Source organism: Lampris incognitus, chromosome 1 (genome assembly GCF_029633865.1).
Source record: "Lampris incognitus isolate fLamInc1 chromosome 1, fLamInc1.hap2, whole genome shotgun sequence".
NCBI classification, from domain to species: Eukaryota; Metazoa; Chordata; class Actinopteri; order Lampriformes; family Lampridae; genus Lampris; species Lampris incognitus.
Window position 1 is genome coordinate 99,807,309 of NC_079211.1, and position 25,934 is coordinate 99,833,242.

Consider the following 25,934-nt stretch of genomic DNA (forward strand, 5'->3'; position numbering starts at 1 on the left):
TACCAAGATTAAGGTTTTGTACGAAGATATTGATAGTCTACTGAAAATTAATGGTGTTTTGTGTAAACCTTTCAAAGCATCTGGAGGTATAAGATAAGGCTGCTCGATGTCAGGCATGCTCTTTGCACTTTCAATCGAACCCTTTGTTGCACAATTTTCGCTCTTGTATTGGTGGTCTGATTTCACCTGATTTTAACACACAACTTTTATCTGCGTATGCAGACAATATTGCTGCCATTGTAAAGAATCAAGATGATGTAAATTTGGATGGAAAAATTGTGAAACGTTTTGGAAATCCCTCAGCCGCTAAACTGAATTGGGCAAAAAGTGAAGCTTTAGCGGTTGTAGGGTGATCTGCAGGTCTCCCTCAGCTGCCAGGAGGGCTAAATTGGAATTGGTTTCAAGTACCTAGGAGTGTTTTTAGGTGATGACCAGACTGTTGGGAAAAACTGGGAGGGGATGGTGGAAAAGGTGGAGGGGAGATTACAAAAGTGGGGATGGCTGTTACAACAGATGTCTTACAGAGGAAGAGTTTTACTTGTTAATAATTTGGCGGCCTCCACCCTCTGACACAAGCTAACATGTATGAAACCCCCTGATAGATTGCTACAAAAAGTACAGTCTATTCTGGTGAACTTTTTTTTGGGGTAAACTGCACTGGGTACCACAGAGTGTACTGTACCTACCAAAGGAGGAGGGAGGGCAGGGTTTAGTGCATCTAGAGAGCAGGGTAGCAGCTTTTACATTACAGTTCATACAGTGTTAACTCACAGGGACTGATGATGTGCTGTGGAGACCTCTCATGAGCATTATTTTAAAGAAGGTACAGGGTTTGGGTTTAAACACCTCTTTGTTTTTAACAGACTGTGTTTTTAAGAGTGTGCATGACCTGCCACCTTTCTATCAAGGACTGTTTAGAGCCTGGACTCTTTTTAAGTGGGGCAAACTGGAGCCTACAGCATCTCTGTTTTGGTTTATGGAAGAGCCTCTAATCCATGGGGCCAGGCTGGATGTTCAGGATGACAGCAAACCTGGGCTCAACCAAAGGCTATGCTCAGCTGGAACTGTTAAATTGAAGCACATAGTGGATGCTGCAGGTCCGAAGCTTCTTGACACAGAGGCAATGGCTTCACTGCCGGGCTTAAGGTCAAACCAACATACTAGGGATATTCTGAATGCATGGATTAAAAGATTCCCAATTGAGGAACTGGACATGCTGCAGGACTATGCCGTTGGGACTGAGACTCCTGATAATGGAGATCCTTTCCCCAAGTTGGGTCTCAAAATGGATCAGACTGGACTAACGGGACCTTTGCTGGTCTCTAATTTGACTACTAAAAATTACCTTTACATGTTAGATGGGAAAGTCTTGTACAAATGTGTTGTAGCCAAGAATGCTGAATGAGAGAAACGACAATATATGGTGAACAAAGTTAAATGTGGCAGATGATTGTAGGCCAGTGTGGAGGGTGCTATATAAAGCCCCACTGAACAAAAGGTCAGGTGACCTGCAGTGGAGGATCCTACAGGGAGCGCTAGCAGTCAGTACTTTCATTTCAAAAATAAATCCAACTGTTTCTGTTAAGTGTCCTTTCTGTCAGTCGCCAGACAATTTTTCATTGTTACTTTGAATGTGAAAGACTAAAGGTGCTTTTTGAAGCTCTATAGACCATATTCTCACACTGTAATGAAAAATGGAATGAAATTGGTTTTATCTTTGTTGCTGGGTGGAAGAGAAAAGATGCAGAAAAGTGGCAACTTTTGAATTTTGTAGTGGGACAAGCTAAACTATCAAATTATAGAAGTTGGAAAAGTCGAATTGGTAATGGTTCAGGGGAAGATTTACTTCCTTTGTTCATTGCACGGGTAAAGGCAAGAGTCCGAGTGGATTTCAGATTCTTTACCCTAATGAACAACTTAAATGAGTTTATTACACAGTAGTGTTTCACTACAGCCATTTTCTCAGTCAAAGAGGGGCAATTCGTGTTTAATCCTGTTTTTGCGCAATGTTTTTTAAACCCTTTGGGAGTCTGACTTGAACAATTTTTTTCAAGTTTTAAGCATTTTATAGCAAGAGGTAGATGTAGTATAGATGTGTTTGGTTAATCAGTTTGGCGTTGTATTTATGATGGGTAGCTTGTTTTCCTTTTTCCTTTGGATAATTGTTTTCTAGTTTTTTCTTTATTTCTTGTCTATTTATTTATTTATTTATTTATTTAAAGAGTAATGTTTCTGGATGTGTTAATGTAAAGGAGTTACTCTGTTAATATTGTAAAGTAGATGTGTCAATGTTAATGTTTGTTTCATGTAAAATTGAGTTGTTTGAAATTTTAAAAAAAATTCTCTCACTCTCACTCTCTCTCTCTCTCTGTCTCTGTCTCTCTCTCTCTCTCTCTCTCTCTCTCTCTCTCTCTCTCTCTCTCTCTCTTTCTCTTTCTCTTTCTCTTTCTTCCTTCAATTCAGCCCCTGACACGAAAACAGAGTCACGGCCTGATCACAGGTTACGAGGTGACTCTCTGGAGCCCGGAGAAGAACATTCAACACAATAAAATCCTGCCCCCAAGTAACTTCACTTTGCCCTTCAACTTCTCACAAGATGATTATACCAGCGGCGTTAAAATCATAGCTTCCATCACAGCAAGGAATGGAGCTGGGGTGTCTCTGCCTGCAAGTGTAGTTATACCTTTACATATGGCAAGTAAGTTGGAATGGTGGGGGTGGGAGAAAAAGGTTTGGGCTATAAAAGTGTTCTAAATGTAAGTGTTTCACTGTCATTGTGGTGATGTGGCAGTTATATTAATATGATAGCATGTATAAACAAACCAAAATTTGCCTTGAATCTACTCAAATGGTCAAAATAAAGCCATCTTGACCATTGAGGTTACATGAGGAAACGAAGTCGATGTTAAAGTGTTTATCCATAAATCTATATGTTTTGCTCCTAAGTGCAAAAATGTTATCCCTTATTTTATAAATATTTTATTGCTCATTTTAAAGCTTATTCCCACTGAAATCTAATTTACATGCTCAGCTTAGTTTTAAGGTCATTAAACAAGTACAATATGGAGATGTGGGGTACTACAGGATATGTCTTTCATTTTCAGATATTGAGCCCCCTTTTGTGTCCAGAGCAGTCTTTTTGGATGGAGGTTTTCCTTTGTCCTGGCAGAGCAACACCAATGCCAGCTGTGGTTATGTGGTAGAGTGGCGTGATGCCTCCTGCTTGCAGGACTGTTCTGTGGACTGGACCAAAGTGCCTGCTGAAAACACCACCATCTCCCTACGGTCAGGTATGTCAGGCTGGAGAGGTCTTTTTGCCTAAAACCTGCCTTATTTGGAAAAGATTTTAAGTTTTGTAGATGTGAATTGTTGTAGTGGCAATGCTCTGAACTGTATTCTTACTGTGGTTTACTAAGTGAGCTCAGGCAGCACACAATATGTGTGTTTATGGTCACTAAGACAGTGAATAAAGAAATGAGCCATTGCAGTAAGTTCCACTTGGCTTAAGACTTCCTCTGATAGCTTCAATGTCAAAAACTAAACTAACTAAAATGTCATGACACAAGAGCTGCAGTCTTGTGGCATGCACACCTAATCATGACCTCCAAAATACAACCCTGAAGGTTTACATGCATACAAATGTACTTTTGATACTTTTTATCTCTAGGGAATTTAAGACAATAGTGAATACGAATGAATCTTTTGTAGTTTCTTTTGTAGTTTCTGATTTTAATTATTGCTGCCACAAATAAGACTTTCCAAGGAAAAATATGATGGAGCACATAGAATTCATATCTTTACCACTGCAGCCAAAACTGGAAGAAGGCAATTAGTAGCGAGTTTGAAGTAGAAGCGGTTGCTGTGACTTATGAGCAAATATGGCAGACCAAGCTCGTGACTTATGAGTCACAGCAGTTGCTGTGGGAGATGTGTGGGAGATGCTGTGGGAGATGTTGTATTATCTGTTGTATTACCAACAGATAATACAACATCAATTGCTAAAACTCAGGTTCAACCGTATTTATTTGCTCCATGGTGGGGAAGGCACTGTAACAGCCCCACTAGCAACTCTGTTTCAGTTGTTAATTCACAAATGTAATTACCGGTATCACCACAGGTGTCAGTCAAACAAAAGTTATAATTTTTGGGATTGTAGATTTCAACAACAACAAGTGAAATTTTGGCATTACTCTGTCACTGTGCTGACTAGCTCTCGGTCTCTCCGTACTTATTTTACTCAACTTGACCGCAAATATGTAATACCTCAAGTAATCTCTGTCTCTGCCATCAGGTAACTTCGAGCAAGGTGTGAGGTACACGTTTACCCTCTACAGTTGTTCCTCTAAGGCCCCAGAGCTGATGCACCATTGGCAGGGATACATGCAGGAGATGGGTAAAAATAACACTGCATTTCTAATGCTTTACAATATCCCCTGGGGAACAAAAACATGGAAAAAAATAATGTCTGACCACTGTATTCTCTCCTCCTCTCTTTCTCTGTCATGCACTTCCCCTCCTTATTACCCCCTCCTCCTTGCCCCCCCCTTTTACCCCCCTACCCTTCTTATGTCTCCCACAGTACCCTCCAGGTCTGTCCCCCACCTGTCAACCAATCAACAGGACTCTGACATTCAGTTGAGCTGGGATGAGATCCCATTGGTCAACAGGAGAGGCTTCCTCCTGGGCTACAACATTTACCGCAACAACGGCTCCCAGCTCACACTCTTAGGTAGGTGTTACAATGACTGTTTTGACATCTTTTCACACTGTAAAGAATTCCAATACTATCAGTTTGGTTTACGAATCACAACAGGTTGCAGTTACATTGAAGAGGGGAAAGTGTTTCATAGTGCTTCTGAAGTATACTGTTGATTTTTTTTATGTACGAGAAAATCTTTTCATTTCCCCCAGACTGAGATCTTAAGCATGGGCACCCCCACAGACACAAAAACACAGACAAGAATGGATCAGAAAAAAATGATTTTATCACAACTACATAATTTAACAAAAAAGATGAACAACCTTGTTTTGTCAGTGCTGTTTTCGGCAATCATTTTCCTTCCTTCCCCTGACAATATCTCCTGCCTTCCTGCCTTTGTTCTTCCCTTCCACTCTTTCTCACCCTTTTCCTCTTTCCTTCTTTCCCTCCCTCTCTAGCCAATGTGTCAGACCCAGGCAGCAGGAGCTACACAGTGAGGGGTCTGCCTTTGGACTCCTATAAGTTCACTGTCAAGGCCTACAACTCAGCTGGCGAGGACACAGGCACCACTGCCTCCATAACCCTGAAGTCAGTCAGTATGTACCTATAGCTCCTTCTATACACAGCAGCTAAATTGTTATTGCAACATAAGTATTATTCCTCTATCATTTAGATTTTTTTTGCTGTCATATTTCATTATTTGGGGTTTCTGTAGATAATCCTGCATAAAAACGGTTATCGATTTTGAAGACAGTGACCACTCTCAGGTCTGAATGCCTGACTGACTCTTATTTCAGTACGTGGCTCAGAAGAGACAAACGGCATTATCAAAACCCCAGCAGTTTCACAGATTGTAGATAAGGGTAAACACTTCATAACAAATTTTTGAGCAGAGGTTTTCTTGCAGCACTCTTTCAAGAAAATTCAGACTGAAAAGTGAGCCCATTTAATACAAATGAACTTGCAAAAAAATCATCCCCTTTCCAGTTGGCCTGAATTTTTACCTGGACATTAACAGGAAAATGTTTTTACCTTGTGGAGTCTGTCATACTATATTTTGCGAATAGTGATTTTTAATATTAACTGAAATCACAGTCAATTTAGCAATATAAAAAAGATGTGCAAAGTTACATGCACATAAGCACTATTTTGTAATTTTCTAATGTAATTATCCAAGATGATATCATATAGCATGTTGTGAGGCTGTAAAATTGAGTTAATTCATTCAAAACTGCTTCATTGTTTCCAAACATTGAGATGAAAATAACCAGCAAACTTAAAAATATCTTAGAAACAGTAGATCATTTGGCCTCACAAAACATTAGCTGAAAATGTTCACCAATAGTCTCTCTAGTTGGGCTAAAGTTGATTGTACTACTAAGGAAAATTACAAAGGCAATTGTAACTGTGTCTGGGTAGGGCCGAAGATATTTAAACCAATAAATTTTACGTCTGTGTTGTAGAGACCATTCTGTGCTTGGATTATCTGGGAATAAACTTGACAATTCTATACAAACTTTCCCAGTTATTGTCATGAGGTGTGTTTGATACTAAATATACACTACCGTTCAAAAGTTTGGGATCACCCAAACAATTTTGTGTTTTCCATGAAAAGTCACACTTATTCACCACCATATGTTGTGAAATGAATAGAAAATAGAGTCAAGACATTGACAAGGTTAGAAATAATGATTTGTATTTGAAATAAGATTTTTTTTACATCAAACTTTGCTTTCGTCAAAGAATCCTCCATTTGCAGCAATTACAGCATTGCAGACCTTTGGCATTCTAGCTGTTAATTTGTTGAGGTAATCTGGAGAAATTGCACCCCACGCTTCCAGAAGCAGCTCCCACAAGTTGGATTGGTTGGATGGGCACTTCTTTGAGCAGATTGAGTTTCTGGAGCATCACATTTGTGGGGTCAATTAAACGCTCAAAATGGCCAGAAAAAGAGAACTTTCATCTGAAACTCGACAGTCTATTCTTGTTCTTAGAAATGAAGGCTATTCCATGCGAGAAATTGCTAAGAAATTGAAGATTTCCTACACCGGTGTGTACTACTCCCTTCAGAGGACAGCACAAACAGGCTCTAACCAGAGTAGAAAAAGAAGTGGGAGGCCGCGTTGCACAACTGAGCAAGAAGATAAGTACATTAGAGTCTCTAGTTTGAGAAACAGACGCCTCACAGGTCCCCAACTGGCATCTTCATTAAATAGTACCTGTTAGAGCCTGTTTGTGCTGTCCTCTGAAGGGAGTAGTACACACCGGTGTAGGAAATCTTCAATTTCTTAGCAATTTCTCGCATGGAATAGCCTTCATTTCTAAGAACAAGAATAGACTGTCGAGTTTCAGATGAAAGTTCTCTTTTTCTGGCCATTTTGAGCGTTTAATTGACCCCACAAATGTGATGCTCCAGAAACTCAATCTGCTCAAAGAAGTGCCCATCCAACCAATCCAACTTGTGGGAGCTGCTTCTGGAAGCGTGGGGTGCAATTTCTCCAGATTACCTCAACAAATTAACAGCTAGAATGCCAAAGGTCTGCAATGCTGCAATTGCTGCAAATGGAGGATTCTTTGACGAAAGCAAAGTTTGATGTAAAAAAAATCTTATTTCAAATACAAATCATTATTTCTAACCTTGTCAATGTCTTGACTCTATTTTCTATTCATTTCACAACATATGGTGGTGAATAAGTGTGACTTTTCATGGAAAACACGAAATTGTTTGGGTGATCCCAAACTTTTGAACGGTAGTGTAGTTAAGGAGTAATGGGGTCATCATTACATGCCATACTGCAATGTAGTCAACCTGGAATGTATCCGGCTCACCGGTCATTAAACTTTTCTCTTGCTCAGGTTAATGTCATCACTAATGTGTCCTGTCTGTCCCTACAGCTGATTGGCTTATCCTAGAAATCTTAGCATCCCTAGGAACCATGACCTGTTTCCTGGTCTTTGTCACCTTCATCTGCTATAAAAAGAGGAATTGGTGAGTTAATTACTAATGCGTCATTCGCCATTTTGTGATACAGATTGGAATTTTTTTTTCTTATGATTACTACCACTTCATGTGTGTTGGAAGCTAACATATTTTCTATCATCACCAGGGTGAAGAAGGCATTCTATCCAGACATACCTGAACCCAAGCTGGCTGGTGACTGGTCCAGGCCACAGGTATACTATTTGAAGAGGCCTTAAACCATGAGCAGTTTATTTGTTTTAAATATTGTTGTTTTAGTTATTTATTTTAATGTTAAAATTCAGGTAAGCTGGCAGCATGATTGAACTTTTTGTGCCTGAAATCTTTCATGAAACTCAAACATGTAATCCATCACAATAGCCATCATGGGCATCGCACTTCTTTTTGTAAAGTGATCATTTAGCTTTTTAATCATGTCAAAGAAAGTTGAATCAGTTCATCTGGATACGTTTATTGACAGATACATTTCATCACTTAGATGAGTGTCAATAAATGTTGTATCCAGATGAACTGATTCAACATTCTTTGATTTTCTTACCTGAATTATTAAGCATGCATAAAGACATTTTGTAATCATGTGTTATTAACTGTAATATGTTTTTCATCTCATTTACTTTGGTTTGATATATATCCTTCTATACTTTTTTGTTTTGGCTATGGACTATGGAGCAAAATATTTCATTGAATTGTCCCTTCTTTTTTTTTTGTCAAATTGACTCAGTCAAGTGTTTACATTCTATGGATCCACAGGGCACCATGGATGTGAAGCCATCTCCCCACAGCATGGTTCGCATTGTTGAAGAACCTGAATGGGATTCAAGTAAAGAAGCACTAGTTGCCATCCCAGAGGAGGAAGAGGATGAGGAAGGGCAGGGAATAGGAGATGGACCAGTTGACGCGGACGAGCCAATGTCATTACGCTACTACAACCAAGTGATAGATGACCGGCCCATAAGGCCCCGTTTCCCAGACTCTTCTGCTTCCTCTGCCTCTTCACTAGATTCAGCGCGTACTGATGTTACCTACACAGGAATTCAGACCTCAGGGTCCTCCCTGACATTTCAGCTCCAGACACAGGGTTCCTCTGGAGGACAGCAGCCTCAGACGGAGCCCCCTGTCAGCTTTGCAGGAGGAGAGGGAAGCTACCGGCCTCAGATGCAGCATGGAAACGTGGGCCACAGCCCAGGCCCAGCTCAACCACAGTGTTTCCAAGAGCCACAGTCTACCACAGGAGGATCATTTAGTTGCTACCAGCCCCAGTGCTCTTGGAATCTGGACTCCCCAGTGGAGGCAGGAGGGAGCGGTGGCCGGGCTCTTTCTTTGGGCTCCCCCACCTCCATTGCCTCCACTCAGTTCCTTCTCCCTGAAGGTGGGACAGAGGACAGTGGAGATGGAAAAGGCCATGGGTCATCCTCAGCAACATCCTGGTTCCACAACTTGCTGACATCTACTAAACCATGATATTTCACTTTGTACTAGCAGACAGCCCAGGGGGTTGCATTCGTGAAGGTTTTTTTTTTGTCAGTATCATGCATCAACAATGTCCAGCCCACATTTGCCTAACAGATACTGGCATTTTAATGAAACGGGTACAATGTTTTTTGTGATACAACAGTTACCTGTGATAATCATTCTTACATGGCAAAAACAGTCAACATCAAATATAGAAACCTCAGCCAGTTTTTTGTAAACAGTTGCGCCTTTCGTGTAGATATTAATAACAATAATGATTCACTGTCTTTTATCAGTTAAGAAAAGAAAGTAATATTTATTATCACTAATGTGCATTTCACTTCTGTGTTAACGTTCCAACATATGGAATGCAACCCTTTGGTGTCTTGTCTGTCTTGTCCCTCAAAGCCTTCCATGACACTCAGTGACTGTCTACTTGAGGCATTTAGCAATGTCAAGTCCTTTGTTTTCAATGCAGTATATTCGTGTTTTGTTTTTCATTTCAAATGCTTTTTTTTTTGTCATGTGACCTTATCCATTTCACAGGACACAAAAGGGGGAAAAAAAGCTGAAACAAAGAACATTTCAGGCAAAATGATATGACGAACACAAAAGAACACTTTGGAGAACTCTACAAAGAACACTAATTATACAGAGGAGCCCTCACCCTAAGAAGTTCCTGGTTACGCAAATCACATTGTCTGCTGGTCTGCTCCGAAGATGACCTTGTCATCGTTGAGATTGGGCTAAACTGTATGGCAGCTGTGGACCTATTTTAAGAAAAAATAACGGAGAGGGAGCGTAGTTGTCTGTTGATACATAATTGTTACAATAGACTGGGTGAATAAAGATGGTACTCTCCAGGATTGTTGTCAATTTCACCCAACATTTGCTGATACTCTTCTGTTCCATTTGTGGTGATGAGAGCAGCTGTTTAAGTATTGAATACTTTGGACAGACAGTAAGTCGTTTATGAGGAAAAAAAGGTGTGATGACATTAAACCTGGTTGCTCTATCCTATATGCTCATGATGTACTCAACACTAATGTTACTGAGTGAGAGGAGATTTTAATGGAAAAGCAGATGTATGAATTAGAAATGGTTATTATTTCATACAGGTTTTGCAGTGGTGCTTTTTGTTATGGTCTTGAGTTTTCTGGCCGAGGGGCACAGCAAACATACACTGGTATAAGCTAGAATATGAACACAACTGATCATCTTAAGCTTTGTTTTTGTTGATGTGAGTTACTGAATTAGAGTAGATGGAAGATGATCTGTGGGCTAGCAAGTCCTATATCATTTTGCTAGAAATATCTATATTTAAAACTCAGTCATTTTGGCCTACTTGGTCACATTTTAGCATTATTTTATATGTTGCATTTCTCCCCAAAATATGTCGCAATCTTTTTGTGATCATTGTCAGTTTACAATCCTTTTACTAAATTGAATCATCCAGGATGGCTATGAACATGTTTGTACTGCCTTGATAAATGTTATGCTTCCACTGATTTGCATGATGTTACCTCTTCTATGCTGCCATGTTACCAAATGTTATTTGAAACAATAGTTTAATTCAGATCAGAACACAATTATATTGCATGGAGAAACCGTGATTCCAGTCACCGTGCATAAAGCAGTGTGCATTAGCAATGTATTTTAGCCAAGTGCTAAAACGTCTAGCTTGTAGTTACATTAGAATGTATGACCTTACTTTCCCCAAACACTATATGTGTGTTGCTGTGAAGAATTGTTCCCTGATTTGTTTCCAGACTTGAGAGCCAGCAGATTATGTATAACGATGGGGTGGGGATTTGCAGTGCTTGGAATTTGCTTTTGTTTTTTACTTTTTTATCTTCCATTTTTCTTAGTTTTTTTTTTTTTCCTTTAAAATCTTTCCTTGGACCTTACACTTAGAATTAATAGAGGGTTATTGAGGTGTGTGTAGAGCCAAGGGAGATTCATATACTGGTCCCATCATACAAAAAGGCTGATGTCACTCATCACTATTATTGAGCTCTTGTGGCAACAGTTTGTTGAATCAGCTAGAGGCTTCTTTGCCCCATATGTCCCTTTAAAGCTCTATGTTAACGCCATAATAATGGTAGTCAGGGGTAAGACTACCCAACAAACCCTATATGGTCCAACTACTTTCCATTGTAGTGTACGTGGTGGGCTACTAGAATCCACCCTTGACTAGGTTTACCAAAATCATCTTTTTGCAATTGTAATCTGAGGGCTAATATTGTAAGTAAGAATTATGCAAGTTAGAGTTTGTTTTCTTTTTTCATTGTGAGAAATTGGGTCTTGGCTTGTCTCTGGGGAAGGCTTGGCTCTTTTTTTCTCAGAGCCTCCAGTCATAAAGCTTCAAGTAAAACTACTGTGATATTCGTGAAAATTAGGAGCGACTATAATGGTTAGTTGTTATGATGAACAGATTATGCGCAGTCCCTTTTGAGCGCTCTAAAAACATTTCCTTTCTGTCTCCATGTCTTGACATGAACCTGATTGTGACATCACAATCAGGTTCGATGAGAGGAAGACAGGAGGAGGTGATTTGAAGTGTTCAAACACGGCTTGCACGTGATTTTTTTTTTCTTTCCTTTAAAGCCTACTTTCCCAAACAGGTGGGGCTTTGAAGAATAATATATGAATGCTATGTGTTAACACATATTTTATGTTGATTTGGGTCAACAAAACAGCACCTTTCTTTTTTTTAGTCTTTGTTTTCACATAACAAACCACGTGTAAATATTTGTCATTCTTGCCTTTGTAGAGTCGCAGTTACGAAGTATTAAATTGAATAGTCTACATGAGATTAGATTTAGTGGTAACTAACCAACTTTCCTGTGGGAGTAACATCAAATTATGTTCTAGCATTGATTCCATGTATATATATATATACACACACACACACACACACACACACACACACACACACACACACACACACACACACACACACCCCTATGAGAGTAGTGGCATTCCTCTTCAATCAAAGCTTGTTGTTTCAGACTGCTTATATAGGTGGAAACTTGGCAAAATGTGCTACAAAAGTCTTTTAGAATGAGATGCAACTGTGATCTTGTCCTTGTCTGCTGTCGCCTCACCCTTGTAATGGCTTGATTCCCTTTGCAAGTCCCATCGTACCACAGCAACGTAGCTGTACCAAAGGCCTTTTTGTAAGACTATGTTTCATGTCACACATTGGAACAGACATTCAAATTTCAATTCGGTCTTAACGCGTTTTTTTCCAAGTTTTAAACAGAATCCTCCTATCAGAAGAAGTTGTGATTCTCTGGTTTAAGCATTTGGATACTTTATTTGCCTTACTTGTCTGCCTTTCCTCTCTGCCCCTAGCTTTTTGTGGAAGGATCTATGCATGCTATATTAACTGTTACTGTATACTAATGGTGGATTTGGAGACTTTTAAAACTGTTTTTATACTACTATTGCTTTCCAATCACTAACATTGACCAATGTTGGGCGTGACATGGACATGACTGAAGAAGCATTGTGCGACTGAAAATGCTTCAAGATTTGTGAACTTTTGGAGGCTATTTTGGAATGAAAAGACACTGAAACGCTTCTGGAAAATAATGCTTTACTGACTAAGCAAAACATACAGCACTGATTGTGAACACTGCTAACAAAAGCTGCAATGCCATCTGTTTTAAGGGCAATAAAGTTATTTGAACTTATTGAAATGTCTTGTCACATGTCACTTCAGCCTTATCCTTCGGTTTTCTAATCACCCAAAATGATCCTATGTATTGCCCAAGAAATTGTTATAAGCCTTAAGGTCTGGGCTGTTTATATGCATTTTTTTATGTCTCATGTCTGAACTACTTTTGTAGTAAACTGCTGACTGAAAAAACCCTTCAAATTAAACTGGATGTAGAGGGTTGAGAGACTGACTTTTGACTGGAGTAATGAAATTACACAACACGGGCTCCAAATACCATCAGACGTGCGCTGTTAATTACCACGGGCAAAACTCACATCTTTAAGTGTATCTATTTTTATTTCTATTTTTTTCCCTTTGGTTTTTTTGTTTGATAAGGCCAGCAAATATTGATCACGAGTTTATAATGATGAAGTCATTGCCGAGATCTCGTTCAGTGGAGTAAGTAGAACTAACATTCATTAATGGCAGCCTGACCTTCACTTCAGACTTTGGGGGCAAAAACCAAAAATGTTTAAGCTATTACTATATTATTACTATAATTTCTTTCACGTTTCCGTTTACATCCTGTAGAGGCGGGTCCAAACTATGGACCTGAGGCACTATAGGGCAGATGTCACTTGATTGACAGTACTCGTTGTAATATGTGGGCTGTTCCGAGTAGGGCGAGCTTCTGGACTGCACAGATGTTGCTGTTGCCAGGGGTACGGTTGGTGAACTTTTCCATTCCCTTCTTCATGAGTCCTAGAGCTCCGGTGACCACTGGTGTTGCTTCGGTCTTCATTCCCCACATCCTGTTGATTTCAATCTCCAGGTCTTTGTACTTGGTCATTATTATTAGTAGTAGTAGTAGTAGTAGTATTATTGTAACCGGTTATTTTTTTGCCCGGTGCGGGATTCGATACGAGGTGTACTGCACCACAAGGTGACGTCACTAACCGCTCGGCTAAAGGGTCAGACTCGTTAGCTAGGGACTAACGTGTATTATTAGTAGTTTACAATTATTATCATTATTATTATTATAACAACGATATAACTACTCAGCAAAAGCTAACGGCTGATAAAAAATCGTTTTCACGTAACCAGTTGCAGCTGTCTTGATCTATAATGACGACAAAACCAAATCTATGGTGAAGTTGTTTACATCTGTGTATCTTTGCCAGGTAAAGTTATACATTTTGAATAGGACACATGTTCTTTTCATCCGTTGCCTTGTTAACAGGGCGGCAAACGTCACAAGACGTCGGCAGTAGACGGTCCCGCTACGTAGCTCGACGATGAGCAGATCTGGGGCCAGTTTTCTGTCGTTTCACGCGTCCCGTTTTAACGCCCCGCTGAACTACGGTCTGATCCGGGACCAGCGATACTGCGTTTATTGTCTCGTAAACTCTGTTTGGACGTGTCACCATGGCAACGGCGCACCGACGAGATCGGTTGTGCTGGTCTTCAGCCGTTGATCAACGAGCTCCGTTACCGAGAGTCTGCGGCTGTTTTAACGCATGACGCTAGATTACTGTGATTGAGGGACGCTCCAAATTTATAAGACAACATGTCGGATATATTGTGCGAGTGGCTTAACAAAGACGTCCGCTTGTCAAAATCCGTTGGTAAGTGCGAATGTAGTTAATTCTGTTTATTTAGCTGAATCATTCATTCATTCATTCATTCATTCATTCATTCATTCAGTTGCCTCGCTTGTACGCTAACTAGGCGTTATTGCTTAAGCTAGCGGTAACCAATTTGGCCAGTTACCCTTTGCTAACTGGTTTTAATAACGTGGCACCATCTAAATGCCCCGCGGTTCAGTAGGTTGGTTAGTTAATCGTGTTTATATCGTACATTGTCTTGTGTTCTATGTAGACTAGTTACTTTTGAAAATGTAATGTGATCGTAAAGCTCTCTGGGACTTAACCTCATTGGGATGAAGGTTTAACTGTACAAATAAATCTGAATCTACTTGATGTTTGTTGCCAATCTGTTGTCTCTCTTCTTCTTTTTTAAATTTCATTTACTTATAATGCTTAAGAAAATTATTTATCTATTTTTTTCACCAATTCTTGTGTCAACTATTTTAACAATTTGAATATATTCTGAGCTTCTTGATATCTGCGGTTTTCACTTTGACACTTTTTTTTTACATTTTGATGTCATTGCATAGTTAATGCTCAGTCAGAGGTTAACTGTCTTTACAGAGCCAAGTACCTTTTCTAAGGCCTTTTCCAGTGGCTATCTCATTGGAGAGGTCCTGCATAAACATCAACTTCAGGATGATTTTGATATGTTTACAAAGAGCAAGTGGGTTACTCTCTCTCTCTCTCTCTCTCTCTCTCTCTCTCTCTCTCTCTCTCTCTCTCTCTCTCTCTCTCTCTCTCTCTCTCTCTCTCTCTCTCTCTCTCTCTCTCTTACTCCCTATCTTTCTCAGTCTGTCTTAATGTCTCTGTTTTGTTATTGTTCACTGAACCTCAAAGTTCAAGTCTAACTTACGCTAGCTGTTGACTGTTGTGTGACATTTACAAGTCATTCCTAAAATGCATACATTCCAATGTTCAGCTAAGGTTAGAACCTCTTTCCCCCATAGCACCTCCAACTCCAAGTTGAACAATTTCACCCGAATTAAGCCCACCCTGCACTTGCTGGGAGTTCCCTTTGACTTGACCGTGGCCCAGGCTTTGATGCAGGAGCAGCAGGGGGCTGCAACATGTCTCCTCTACCAGCTCTACATCTTACTACAGAAGAAGCAGAAAGCAGGGATCACCGGAACTGCAATGGAAACCATGCAGCCCATGGCTACAGCATGCCTGCAGAAAAAAGAGATTGAGATCTATGCTGATGTGAGGGGGAGTGAGAGATGTGTGTGTGTGTGGGGAGGGCTGCTACTGCAAATCTTTAAGTGTGCAGATGGACCACATATGGCTATGGTTATATTTAAGCCCATCTTTTCAGACATTTTACATTTTTTCTATTCAAATTTTATTTGTTTTCACATACAATCGTGACATCCAATAAACCAACAAACTGCACATGCATCCATACTTACTTTTGTCTGTCTGCTCCTCCAGCGGTTGCGTACACTGGTGAAACGTGATGCAGAGCTGCAGCTACAGAAAATTTCTGAACACTATGAGGAGCAGGCCCAGCAGTGGAACAACAGGTTTATGATGGCCCAGCTGGTCCAACAGCAAGAGAAGCTCAAGCTCCAGGGAGAGATGAGAATGAAGGACATTGAGAGGGTACTGGACACATGGGAAATAGACATGATATTACTTTACTGCTGTTTCCCTATATTTATTCATCAGCAGCCCAGGGAATTCCCCCTCACACACACACACACACACACACACACACACACACACACACACACACGCAGATGAAGACAACAGAAAAAAATTACTTGCACTCTTTAACATGATTGGCAGGGAACAACTGCCTTTTGTCTAATTTAGAGGTTTAGACTTGATAGCAACAAAAATAGTACTAGAATTCTTTTATATCAGATACACCCCACTTCTGTGTCAACAATACTTTGTAAGGGCAGAGAATGTATTTAACACTTCTGTGTCAACAATACTTTGTAAGGGCAGAGAATATATTTAACATCACATTTCAGCCTGCAATATGGCTGTGTGGGCCGGTGGGCCAGGTCAATATATAAACTGACTTAGATGTAAACTTAGATAAAAATTAATCCCTGACTTGTTACCAGAATTTTTTCTGCATTCATTGGACAGATGAATGGATAACAACGGGCAGAAAGTGGATACCCTCCACAAACACACATATACTAACCAGCTGGAAATTGTCATCTGTTTTAACTGTCGACCATGGTCCACTTTGTGTCTTGCAGCTGCGTGCATCTCGTCGCAGGCCGAATGAGATCATGACTCGTACCCAGGCCTCAATTATCCAGATGCCTAGGCCACCTCCAAAAAGGTCACTGCAGACCCTACAGAGGAGGCAGCAACAGCTACGCAGAGAAAAACAAGCACAGGTTTGAGCCACATCATAAATCTCAAAATTGAACTTAGTAGCAAGCATGGCTGCACGCTATCTTGAAAATAAGAGACTGTCTTTCAACCAGACACTATGGCTCCAAACCCCTGTGTAAGTAAGCTTCTACCCGGTTGAGGTATTACTGAGCAAATCATTGAATAACTACTAGCTTTTGGAGTGCCTACTGCAGCTGACTCTTGACTTCAACTCCCCTTAGTGGCATCCAGTTTTTTTATTTTAAACATAAAAGATATATGTGTCATTGTAACTTATTAATCACAGAAAGTGAACCAGTTCATCTGGACACAACGTTTATTAAGAGAAACTTAACTTGGGTTTCTCTCAATAAATGTTGTGTCCAGATGAACTGATTTACCTTTCTGGGATTTCCTTACCTGTATTATCGAGCACACATAAAGAAATTGTAACTTATTAAATACATGTTTTGAAAAAAGGTATTCAATCAAAAACAAAACAAGTGTCAACTTATGGAATGGCTGTTAAGTTTACAGGCCTGCTTCTCCAACTTCTAGACCATTTCCACCCCATAAATGGACAAATCAAAATCTGACAATAATAATGATAATAAAAATAAATTAAACTTATATAGCGCTTTTCTCACACTCAAAGTTGCCTTACAATAAACGGGGTGAAACAAGACAACAAATAAACATAACAGACAAACAGGGGTGGATGGGAAGGGGGGCTATGAGAGGGAGAAGCAGCAGCCATACACGACGCCAGCAGTACTCTCCCACTTAAACAGATACAAAAGGGCAAGAAAAACAAAAAACAACAGCACTGTAGACGTTGATTTTCTGTAGGGATTTACTCCCGTAGCCTATTCCTCTCCTGAGGTATCCACTAGGCAGTGGTACTATTTAACCCATAGTTGGGTTAAATAGTAATAATAAGTAATAATAAGGGATATTTTCGTCCCTGTGATGTATTATTTTCACGTGTCCAAATCCATATTGTGAAAGTAAAGGAAATGTGTTTGTCTTTGATTTTTTTTTGCGCTACAGTGATGTTTGTTTGTCTTTGTTTTCAATGCAGAGGGTCCAGACTGAAATAGCCCAGTTTGAAGAGAACAGGGAAAAAATTGCTCCTTCTGATTTTGCTTCCTGTTTCTTGAGGTGAGTGAAGAAAAAAAAACCCTAATGAATATTTAACTTACCTAAATTGGGCTACAGAATTAAATATTTTTTAAATGTTAGTATTAATATGAAGAGTATTCTAAAATGAGATCATTTGACTGCCATTTCCAAATGGCAGTCATTAGAATACTCTTACTCAGAACACTCTTCATCAACTTTGAATTCCCTTCTCTCACAGGATGATACAAAGTGAAAATAAAATCTACTTCATGTATTTTTTTATGTATTATTTTTTTTACAAACCGGAACTGAACTCTGCACTCTAACAACCACTGAAACCACAACTGTCAGAACACCAAGAATAACAGCCCAGCACAAATCCAGTTATTTGCTCTCTGTAACTCTAAAATCTGGATCTAATATTACCCTGAGACAATGAACTCATGCTTGTTTTGAACTGAACTATTTTTCCACTCCAGTGGTCTGTCCTTGAGCCAGGGCAGTAAGGCTCCAAGCCAGACGATTCCTGGAGGTGGGGCTGAGTTGGTGTTGCAGTCCAACAGTGAGTACATGCAGAGTATCCGGCAGAGGCTGGAGGAGGACACTATGGCACGTCAGCAAAGAGAGAAGCGCCGAACAAAATTCCTGGTGGAGCAGCTCAAGGCTCATGAGGCTCAGCAGGTGAAACATATATTAGATGCTATTTATATGTTACCTTTCATCTTCACCATTTCTCCTTTTTCACTTTTATCTCACAGGTCCCATGTCAGTAAAAAGAACCCATACTAGCAATGTCTCCCAGTTGTGTGCAAAACTCATACATTAGTTATTCACTACGAGAGGCAGCGGGTTATGGAATCACTTTAAAATAGCAAGGTGTAAATAGGGGTCTTGTCTCTCATGACACTGTGAATTTAATCTAAATGCAATAAAAGTGATGGTAGTGTCAGTTTGCCTGGTGACCAATATGATACCAGCCCATCTGGATTACCAAGGTATCAAAATGGCAATGGAAAGAAGAACTAGAGTTGGTCCCCCTGCGCTGCAGCTGCCCACTGCTCCGATACAATAGGATAGGTTAAATGCAGAGAACAAATTAATTGTAAGAATACAATTAATTGTAAGAATACAATTCATTGTAAGAATACAATGTCAAATAAAGTGGCTTTCATTCATTCTTTCAGTGGGTGTAGTGTAAGATTTTTACTCTGAAATTGAGCTATGGTGTTTCATTTTGTGTGTAGAACTATTAACTGAGGCACACAAGCCTTCATGCATACTTGTAATTATGTAATTTTTTGTGCAATTATGTAATCCCCCCCCCCATCTACCTTAGGAAATTACAAATAGATAGGTTCAGTCTCTCTGTGTTTTTTTGAACACCATGTTGAAAATGAGCCTGAAATAGACCATGTATGATAAACCATTAAACATGTTTTCTTTTGATCTCAAATCCATTAATCTATCAACTCGCTCCCCTGTAGGAGGCTCTGCGTGAACAGCAGCTTGTCGAGCGTCTGACACGCCAGACCCAGCAAGAGCGACGTCTGGTGACGCAACTCCTCCAAATACGCATGCAGAAGGAGGTGATCCGGCAGAACCGCCTCTTCCGAGAGCATCAGTACCAGCAGCAGAGAGAGAGGGAATTGCAGGAAGCTCTAGAAAGGGAAGCGGTGAGAAAGGAGGAACTGGGAAATGCAAACATCACTTTTCTATAGTCAGTCTACAGCAGCCCTTGGCAGTGATAGAATGTGTGGTGTCATAGGGACAGGGATGTACTTCTACGGAAGGTTGACTTGTGTGCTGAGATTTGGCCAAGAGGAAGCAGAGACTCTGTATTAATTCTAGTACTCACCCTTTGTATGTATCAGTAGAAAACTGGCTAGTGGTGTGAAAAAAGAGGTGATTTTCTTTGTGAGATTCTCAAGCAAGAGAGTAGACCTTTCAGGGTTGTGAGGTGGAACTGTACTAAGTTTGGCACCTCGATTGGTGGCGCCTGTGTCACATCATGTCAAGGGCCCCAGTATTTCCAGCAGCACCCCCCTGTGTAATTAATAGTGTTAAGAATCACACAGTGTGATAAAGATAGATATCAAGAGATATCGAGAGATGGGGAAATACGAGAAGGTAGAGTTAGATAAGACCAGCAGAATCAGGACACACATCAGCATTCATATGGAATTATCATTCAAGTGGTCATACCTTTAGGTGACTGACTTCATGATCATTTATAAGCAGGCAGAGTTAAATAGTAGGTCTACTCTTTAGATGGGAGGGCTGGAATAGGCTTGAAAAATTATTTATGGTATGGTTCAACCAAAGTAATCCTTATCATCATTACTATTGATTGGTAAATAATATACCTATATATGTCATACAAGTGGTCCTTTGTGTTTATGAAAGTGTTCGTTTACAAACAGATTGCACTTAACAGTACCTTGTTTTATCCAACACAGATAGATAGTAATAGTTGCATAGAGGAGGAGATGAGAGAGGTTTTTTTTTAAGAAAGAAAGTGTTGCTAACTACAGGGAAACTTTGCTGTAGTATGAGCCTAACCTCTGTCTCTATGTAATTTGTACATAGAAACCACTAAACTGAATGAAAAGGCACTAACATTTCAGCAGTTGTATGAAAAACAAATGTTCAATCTTTCCCTTTCTACAAGAATGAGGAAAAACAGGCGTTACTTTAAAAATGAATGAACTATTCATGAACTATGAATATTTAGTATGTCTGTACCTGGCTCCTGAAGACTAAAGCTTGGCTTGCAGTGAGGGAAAACTCAGACAAACTTCACATCAAAAGCAAAATAGATCACTGACCCACATTTTCCTAACAAAACTGATTTAGTTTGGTAAACTTGTTGCAATGCCCATTCCGCTCATTCCAAGTCTTTGGCTGAGGCCTGGTATAGGCTTTGGCGCAGCAGGAAAAGCTGGATCATGCTGAGGAGATCAGAAAGGAGATTGAACTACACAACAGAATTGCTGCTGAGCACGCTCAGAACAGATACAGGAAGCACTCCAAGAGCTGCCGGGAGGTACTGGAGCAGATAGTGGACCTGGTCACCAAGGTTGGGGAATACCGCCTGCTCACTGGGAAGTATGTCACACAACGGTTTTGAATGGCATAACTCAACAGTTTATATGTCAATTTAAAACGTCCAACGTGAACAAATAGTACTGAATTACATATGTGACTTGTTGAAAATATGCTCCATCACGCCCTGTCACCGAAGCATTCTTAATAATCACCTTTCACTAAGGGGGCATCTGGGTGGCATGGCGGTCTATTCCATTGTCTACCAACATGGGGATCGCCGGTTCGAATCCCTGTGTTACTTCTGGCTTGGTTGGCGTCCCTACAGACACAATTGGCCGTGTCTGCGAGTGGAAAACCGGATGTGGGTATGTGTCCTGGTTGCTGCACGAGCGCCTCCTCTGGTCGGTTGGGGCATCTGTTTGAGAGGGAGTGGCAACTGGGGGAAATAGTGTGATCCTCTTATGTGCTATGTCCCCCTGGCGAAACTCCTCACTGTCAGGTGAAAATAAGCAGCTGGTGACTCCACATGTATCAGAGGAGGCATGTGGTAGTCTGCAGCCCTCCCCGGATCAGCAGAGGACGTGGAGCAGCGACTGGGATGGCTCGGAAGAGTGGGGTAATTGGCCAAGTACAATTGGGGAGAAAAAGGGGGACCCCCCCCCCAACAAAAGTAAAATAATAATCACCTTTCACCAGAGGTTGAATTTGCAAAGTTAAAAAGCCAGTCAACTGAAATTCACTTCATTAAATGATTGATTCACATATCACCCTGTCAATAAATCAAAAGGTTTGACTCAAAGTGTTAAAAGGCATCATCCTTAAGGTCCATTTTCATCCTGGCCATATAGTTTTAGTAATGTGAAGGAACGCTTTGAGGGAATGACTGCAATGAAATTGTAATCATAGCTTTATTCTGTTATCCTGATGTGTGTCATGTAAAGTATATTTATGGTTGAACAATATCAAGTCCAAAAGGACAGGATCACAGAAAGAAAACAAATTTGTTTCCTGGCTTTTTTGGTTATTTTTAGTATAAAAACGAGACCATGACAACTTTTTTTTTCAATTTAAAAGGCTAATGACTGTCATAAGAACGGAGGGTCAGATGAAATATGCCGTTTCATGCCTTTTTTTCTTTCTTTCTTTCTTTCTTTTTCTTTCCTTTTTTCTTTTTCTTTCGTTCTCACTTTGTTTCTATCTTTTCTTCTCTTTTCTTTGTTTCTTTTTATCTTGGGTCAGTATTGTCAGAGTGAAATGTTGTATGGCAGCTAAAGCTTTACACTGCACTGCTGTGGCATGGCTACCCAGAGGACAAAGACGGTGTGATCAATAGATCAATAGATGTGATGTACTTTTGACCAAAGGTCAAATAAAATTAGAATTTAACCTTCTGTCTGATTCTTCTCATGACCAAGCGCATCATTATCACAAACTCGCACCAGTGTGGGTAACATGTACACATGGATATGAATAAAGTATTACTATAGGCCATATGCACAGTAATATAAACACTGTCTACATAGAATATTGGTTTTTTCTCTGTTCCCTTACATGGTGCTCAGTATTTCAAATGATCATACAGTTCTGTAGTGCAGTTCCCACAGCCTGGCACATTATCCACTGTCCATCAGAAGATGTATGAATTTATGTATGGCAGTTAACAGTTTTCCTCCTCTCATCTCTCAGTCTATTTTCCTTCAGTAAAATAACATACATTACAGCAGGAGGATACATAGTTAATTCAGATGTAGTGAAAATAAAACTGAGATGATTTTTTTTTTACCATATGTGTCAAAAAACTGCAGTAGATTTTTTTTAATACATAAACTGTAATCATATCTAAATATAACCTGTCTTTGTGGGTATCAGACAAGGTAAACACCTTCAGTGTTTTAAATATATAATGCCACATTTAAATGTACTGTCAGTCCAGGATTATATCTTATCACAACTTCATTAGAGAGTAAATCTAGTTTTGTCCTTTGTGCTATTAATCTCCCCCGTCTTCAGTCTCATCCCAGCCAAGTTGATGAAGGAATGGAAGGAGTTGTTCTTTGGTGGTCTGCCTCTTTATGAGTCAGTGGTTGTGGAAGGCCAGCAGCTGGGATCTGAACCCTCTACCCAACCAGACCTCAAAGAGCTGAAGAAACAGGAGCTGCTCAACAACCAAGACTATGATGAGTACACTGTGAGTTGGAGATGGAACATGCTTGGTTCTTGTGTTTGTGTGCACAAGGTGTGTGTGTGTGTGTGTGTGTGTGTGTGTGTTGGACAGGATGCTACACTTTGGGCAAATGCTTCCCAAGCTTAACCACACTTATTCACTTATTTATTAAATTCGAAAATGCTAATCCAGGATTAGTATTTCTAATCCTGTATTAGGAATACTAATTATATTCCAGTATTAAACAAGATCAGACGAAAACTCGAGAAAGTAAGGTGGAGTTACATTTTAGCAATATTTCTGGAGACCTTAGAGAGGAAATTTAACCTGTGAATATGAAATTTGATTTATTCTCTCGCACTGTTCCCTTTCTTAGAAAGCATCAACAAAGCTATTCACTCTTGTCAATGCTTCTTCACTTGCACACCTAAATCAAACAGACCCATCATTAATGTTATCAGCTTCAGCTTTGTTTATCCTGCTATGCTTTTGCACTTGGTGCCAAAATCAGCCCCTTACAGATGGTTTTTCACCTTTAGATGGTGGCAAACTCACAAAAGTTGTATAGGATTTAGTTGTTCTTTAAAGGAGCATTAGAAAATGCCTCACTGACTCCACATGTCCTGGAGGAGACGTGGTGGTCTGTAGCCCTCCCTGGCTCGGCAGAGGGGATGGAGCAGCGACCGGGACGGCTCGGGAAGAGTGGGGTAATTGGCCGGGTACAATTGGAGAGAAAAAGTGTGTGTGTAGGGGGGGGGTCCACAAAAAAAAAAGCCAGACCAAATGACAGCTTTTTTCCAGCCCATCTGTTCTGTGGATATTATATCCTTCCCCCATCTTTTTGTGCCCTACCTTTCCACCAAACGAAATGTGTATGTTTAGAAAATGAACAGATAGCGTGATGCAGACTAAAGCTCTTCTCGGCCCTTGTCCTCTGTTGTGTGTGTCAGAACATGGTAGGTGAGTGGGCATGGCCAGAAGAGGGAGGGGAAGCTAAGCCCCCTCCAGCCAACAACAGGATTCTGGGACATATAATGCAGCGGCTGAGGAAGCTTGTCCATTCACCAGCTCCAGGCACCCCCCCTCCCATCTTCCCCCCATTCACCCTTAAGGCCTGTGTCTTGGGCAAGTTTTTCTCTGGCAAGACCACCTGCCTGACCAAGATCGCTCAAGGTACATATCATGTGACCCACAGACGTAAATACACACACGTATTTATTCATTATTTATGCTCTATTTCTCTCTCCAGTTAATGATGTATACTTGTAAAGTCATTTAAGGTCGTGTGTGTGTGTGTGTGTGTGTGTGTGTGTGTGTGTGTGTGTGTGTGTGTGTGTGTGTGTTTGTATGTGTGTGCATGTGTGCTTTCTGCGTGTGTCCTGGTATCTGCTCCAGTCCATAGTATCCATGTCTTTTCTGCCAACAACCTGATCCAGAAGGCCCTGGAAGCTTACCATAGTGGAGAAGAGGTTGGTACCAAGAGGCACAATAGCTGAAGTCTGGTATTATCTCAATTAATCTAATCTAGTCCAGACTATGTTTGTCATGAGAGCCATCAGGTTAAGAAAGAGGTCAGTCTCGCTTGTGACTTTGGATCATTATCAAATGCGGCCAGTGTACCAAGGTTGAAGTAGCCAACTATACAGAATATTGGTAACATCTTAATTAAATAGTTATTCAAATTCCAATTTCAAAAAATGAACAACTGTTTTTTTCCCCCTGTCATCACTGTTATTGTGCTCTGTTTTCTTAGCAATGTCTCCAGGACCCAAAGAGCACCGAGCTGCCCTGCAGTACAGACACAGAGCAGCAAGGACAGGACGGGACTGAGACTCAGGACAACAAATCTCCGGATACTAGTCTGTTGCTATGATCCCTGATACTTGTCTATTCTATTCTATTCTATTCTATTCTATTCTATTCTATTCTATTCTATTCTATTTTTGTAAAAAGCTTGTTAAATTTAAACTTCTGAATCTCTACTTTGTTTATATATAAATGATTTGAATACTTGTGTATCAGTAGTCACTTATATAAAGTAGTTGCTGTCATCTGTGTCAAACTGTCACACCATCTGTGTCAAACTGTATTATTTTTTTCTGCTGTAGGAAATCATGAGGAAAGCAAAAAAAGAAAGGTCAGTTTCATTTTTATCCATTGGCAGTATATGACTGAATTTTTTTAGTATTTCTTACACATCATAAATAGAAAGATCCAGTAATACATATATAGGAGTCTGCCTTTTTTTTAGATTCATCATGTGTCAGATTCACCAAGAATGTGTACTAGAGACAAATGTCAGAATGTACTTCACCACACAAGGTCTTATTTGATCTCATGAGACCTTAATTGACCACAAACACCTCTTAGATGATGAGGAACCTTAATCATTTGAAGAATTTTATTCCCAAATTCACTAAGTAATATTTAAATTGCTAGCTCAAGACCCTCACAAAGCAGTGACATTTGAGAAAAGTGTAATCATCTGCATTTTTAAATACTGAACACAAACCAAACACCCTTTTTGACTGTCTTAACTCAACTCCTATCTTAATTCTCTCACAACACCCCAGTTGTCTCTACGAGCCCTGCATGGAGAAGCCATAGTGAATCTTCTGAGAACAGGGGAAGCAATCCCTGATGAGCTCCTGGTGAACATTATGATGGAGGCCATCAGGTAGGCACATAACCACTGTCTCATGCTTACAGTAAATCCATGCCTTTCTTTTTTACCAGAACATACTGAGTTGGTTGTTTTGGTTGCTGCTTTCCTCACCAACATCTCTGCTTAGATGAGGGAATAGCACCTCCAGCTCATTTTGTCC

At 40.1% G+C, this 25,934-nt stretch overlaps 2 protein-coding genes across 2 annotated transcripts in view; both read left to right on the forward strand.

The window, feature by feature from the left end:
* The window catches only part of lifra (LIF receptor subunit alpha a), a 35,156-nt gene extending 25,144 nt beyond the window's left edge, over positions 1–10,012 (forward strand). Inside the window, exons 11-18 of the mRNA XM_056296754.1 lie at positions 2,464–2,698; positions 3,105–3,290; positions 4,292–4,393; positions 4,580–4,729; positions 5,158–5,295; positions 7,595–7,688; positions 7,807–7,873; positions 8,430–10,012. Of these exons, the coding sequence (XP_056152729.1) occupies positions 2,464–2,698; positions 3,105–3,290; positions 4,292–4,393; positions 4,580–4,729; positions 5,158–5,295; positions 7,595–7,688; positions 7,807–7,873; positions 8,430–9,140 (1,683 nt within the window). The 3' untranslated portion in view covers positions 9,141–10,012. The remainder of the gene's footprint in view (positions 1–2,463; positions 2,699–3,104; positions 3,291–4,291; positions 4,394–4,579; positions 4,730–5,157; positions 5,296–7,594; positions 7,689–7,806; positions 7,874–8,429) is intronic.
* A 143-nt stretch (positions 10,013–10,155) lies between these two features.
* The window catches only part of spef2 (sperm flagellar 2), a 46,852-nt gene continuing 31,073 nt past the window's right edge, over positions 10,156–25,934 (forward strand). The window contains exons 1-15 of the mRNA XM_056278504.1: positions 10,156–14,420; positions 15,006–15,108; positions 15,392–15,644; positions 15,873–16,043; positions 16,658–16,801; positions 17,860–17,939; positions 18,380–18,581; positions 19,385–19,573; positions 20,818–21,005; positions 22,956–23,133; positions 24,060–24,282; positions 24,505–24,578; positions 24,863–24,968; positions 25,218–25,246; positions 25,683–25,786. Coding sequence (XP_056134479.1) covers positions 14,363–14,420; positions 15,006–15,108; positions 15,392–15,644; positions 15,873–16,043; positions 16,658–16,801; positions 17,860–17,939; positions 18,380–18,581; positions 19,385–19,573; positions 20,818–21,005; positions 22,956–23,133; positions 24,060–24,282; positions 24,505–24,578; positions 24,863–24,968; positions 25,218–25,246; positions 25,683–25,786 — 2,102 coding nt within the window. The 5' untranslated portion in view covers positions 10,156–14,362. The remainder of the gene's footprint in view (positions 14,421–15,005; positions 15,109–15,391; positions 15,645–15,872; positions 16,044–16,657; positions 16,802–17,859; positions 17,940–18,379; positions 18,582–19,384; positions 19,574–20,817; positions 21,006–22,955; positions 23,134–24,059; positions 24,283–24,504; positions 24,579–24,862; positions 24,969–25,217; positions 25,247–25,682; positions 25,787–25,934) is intronic.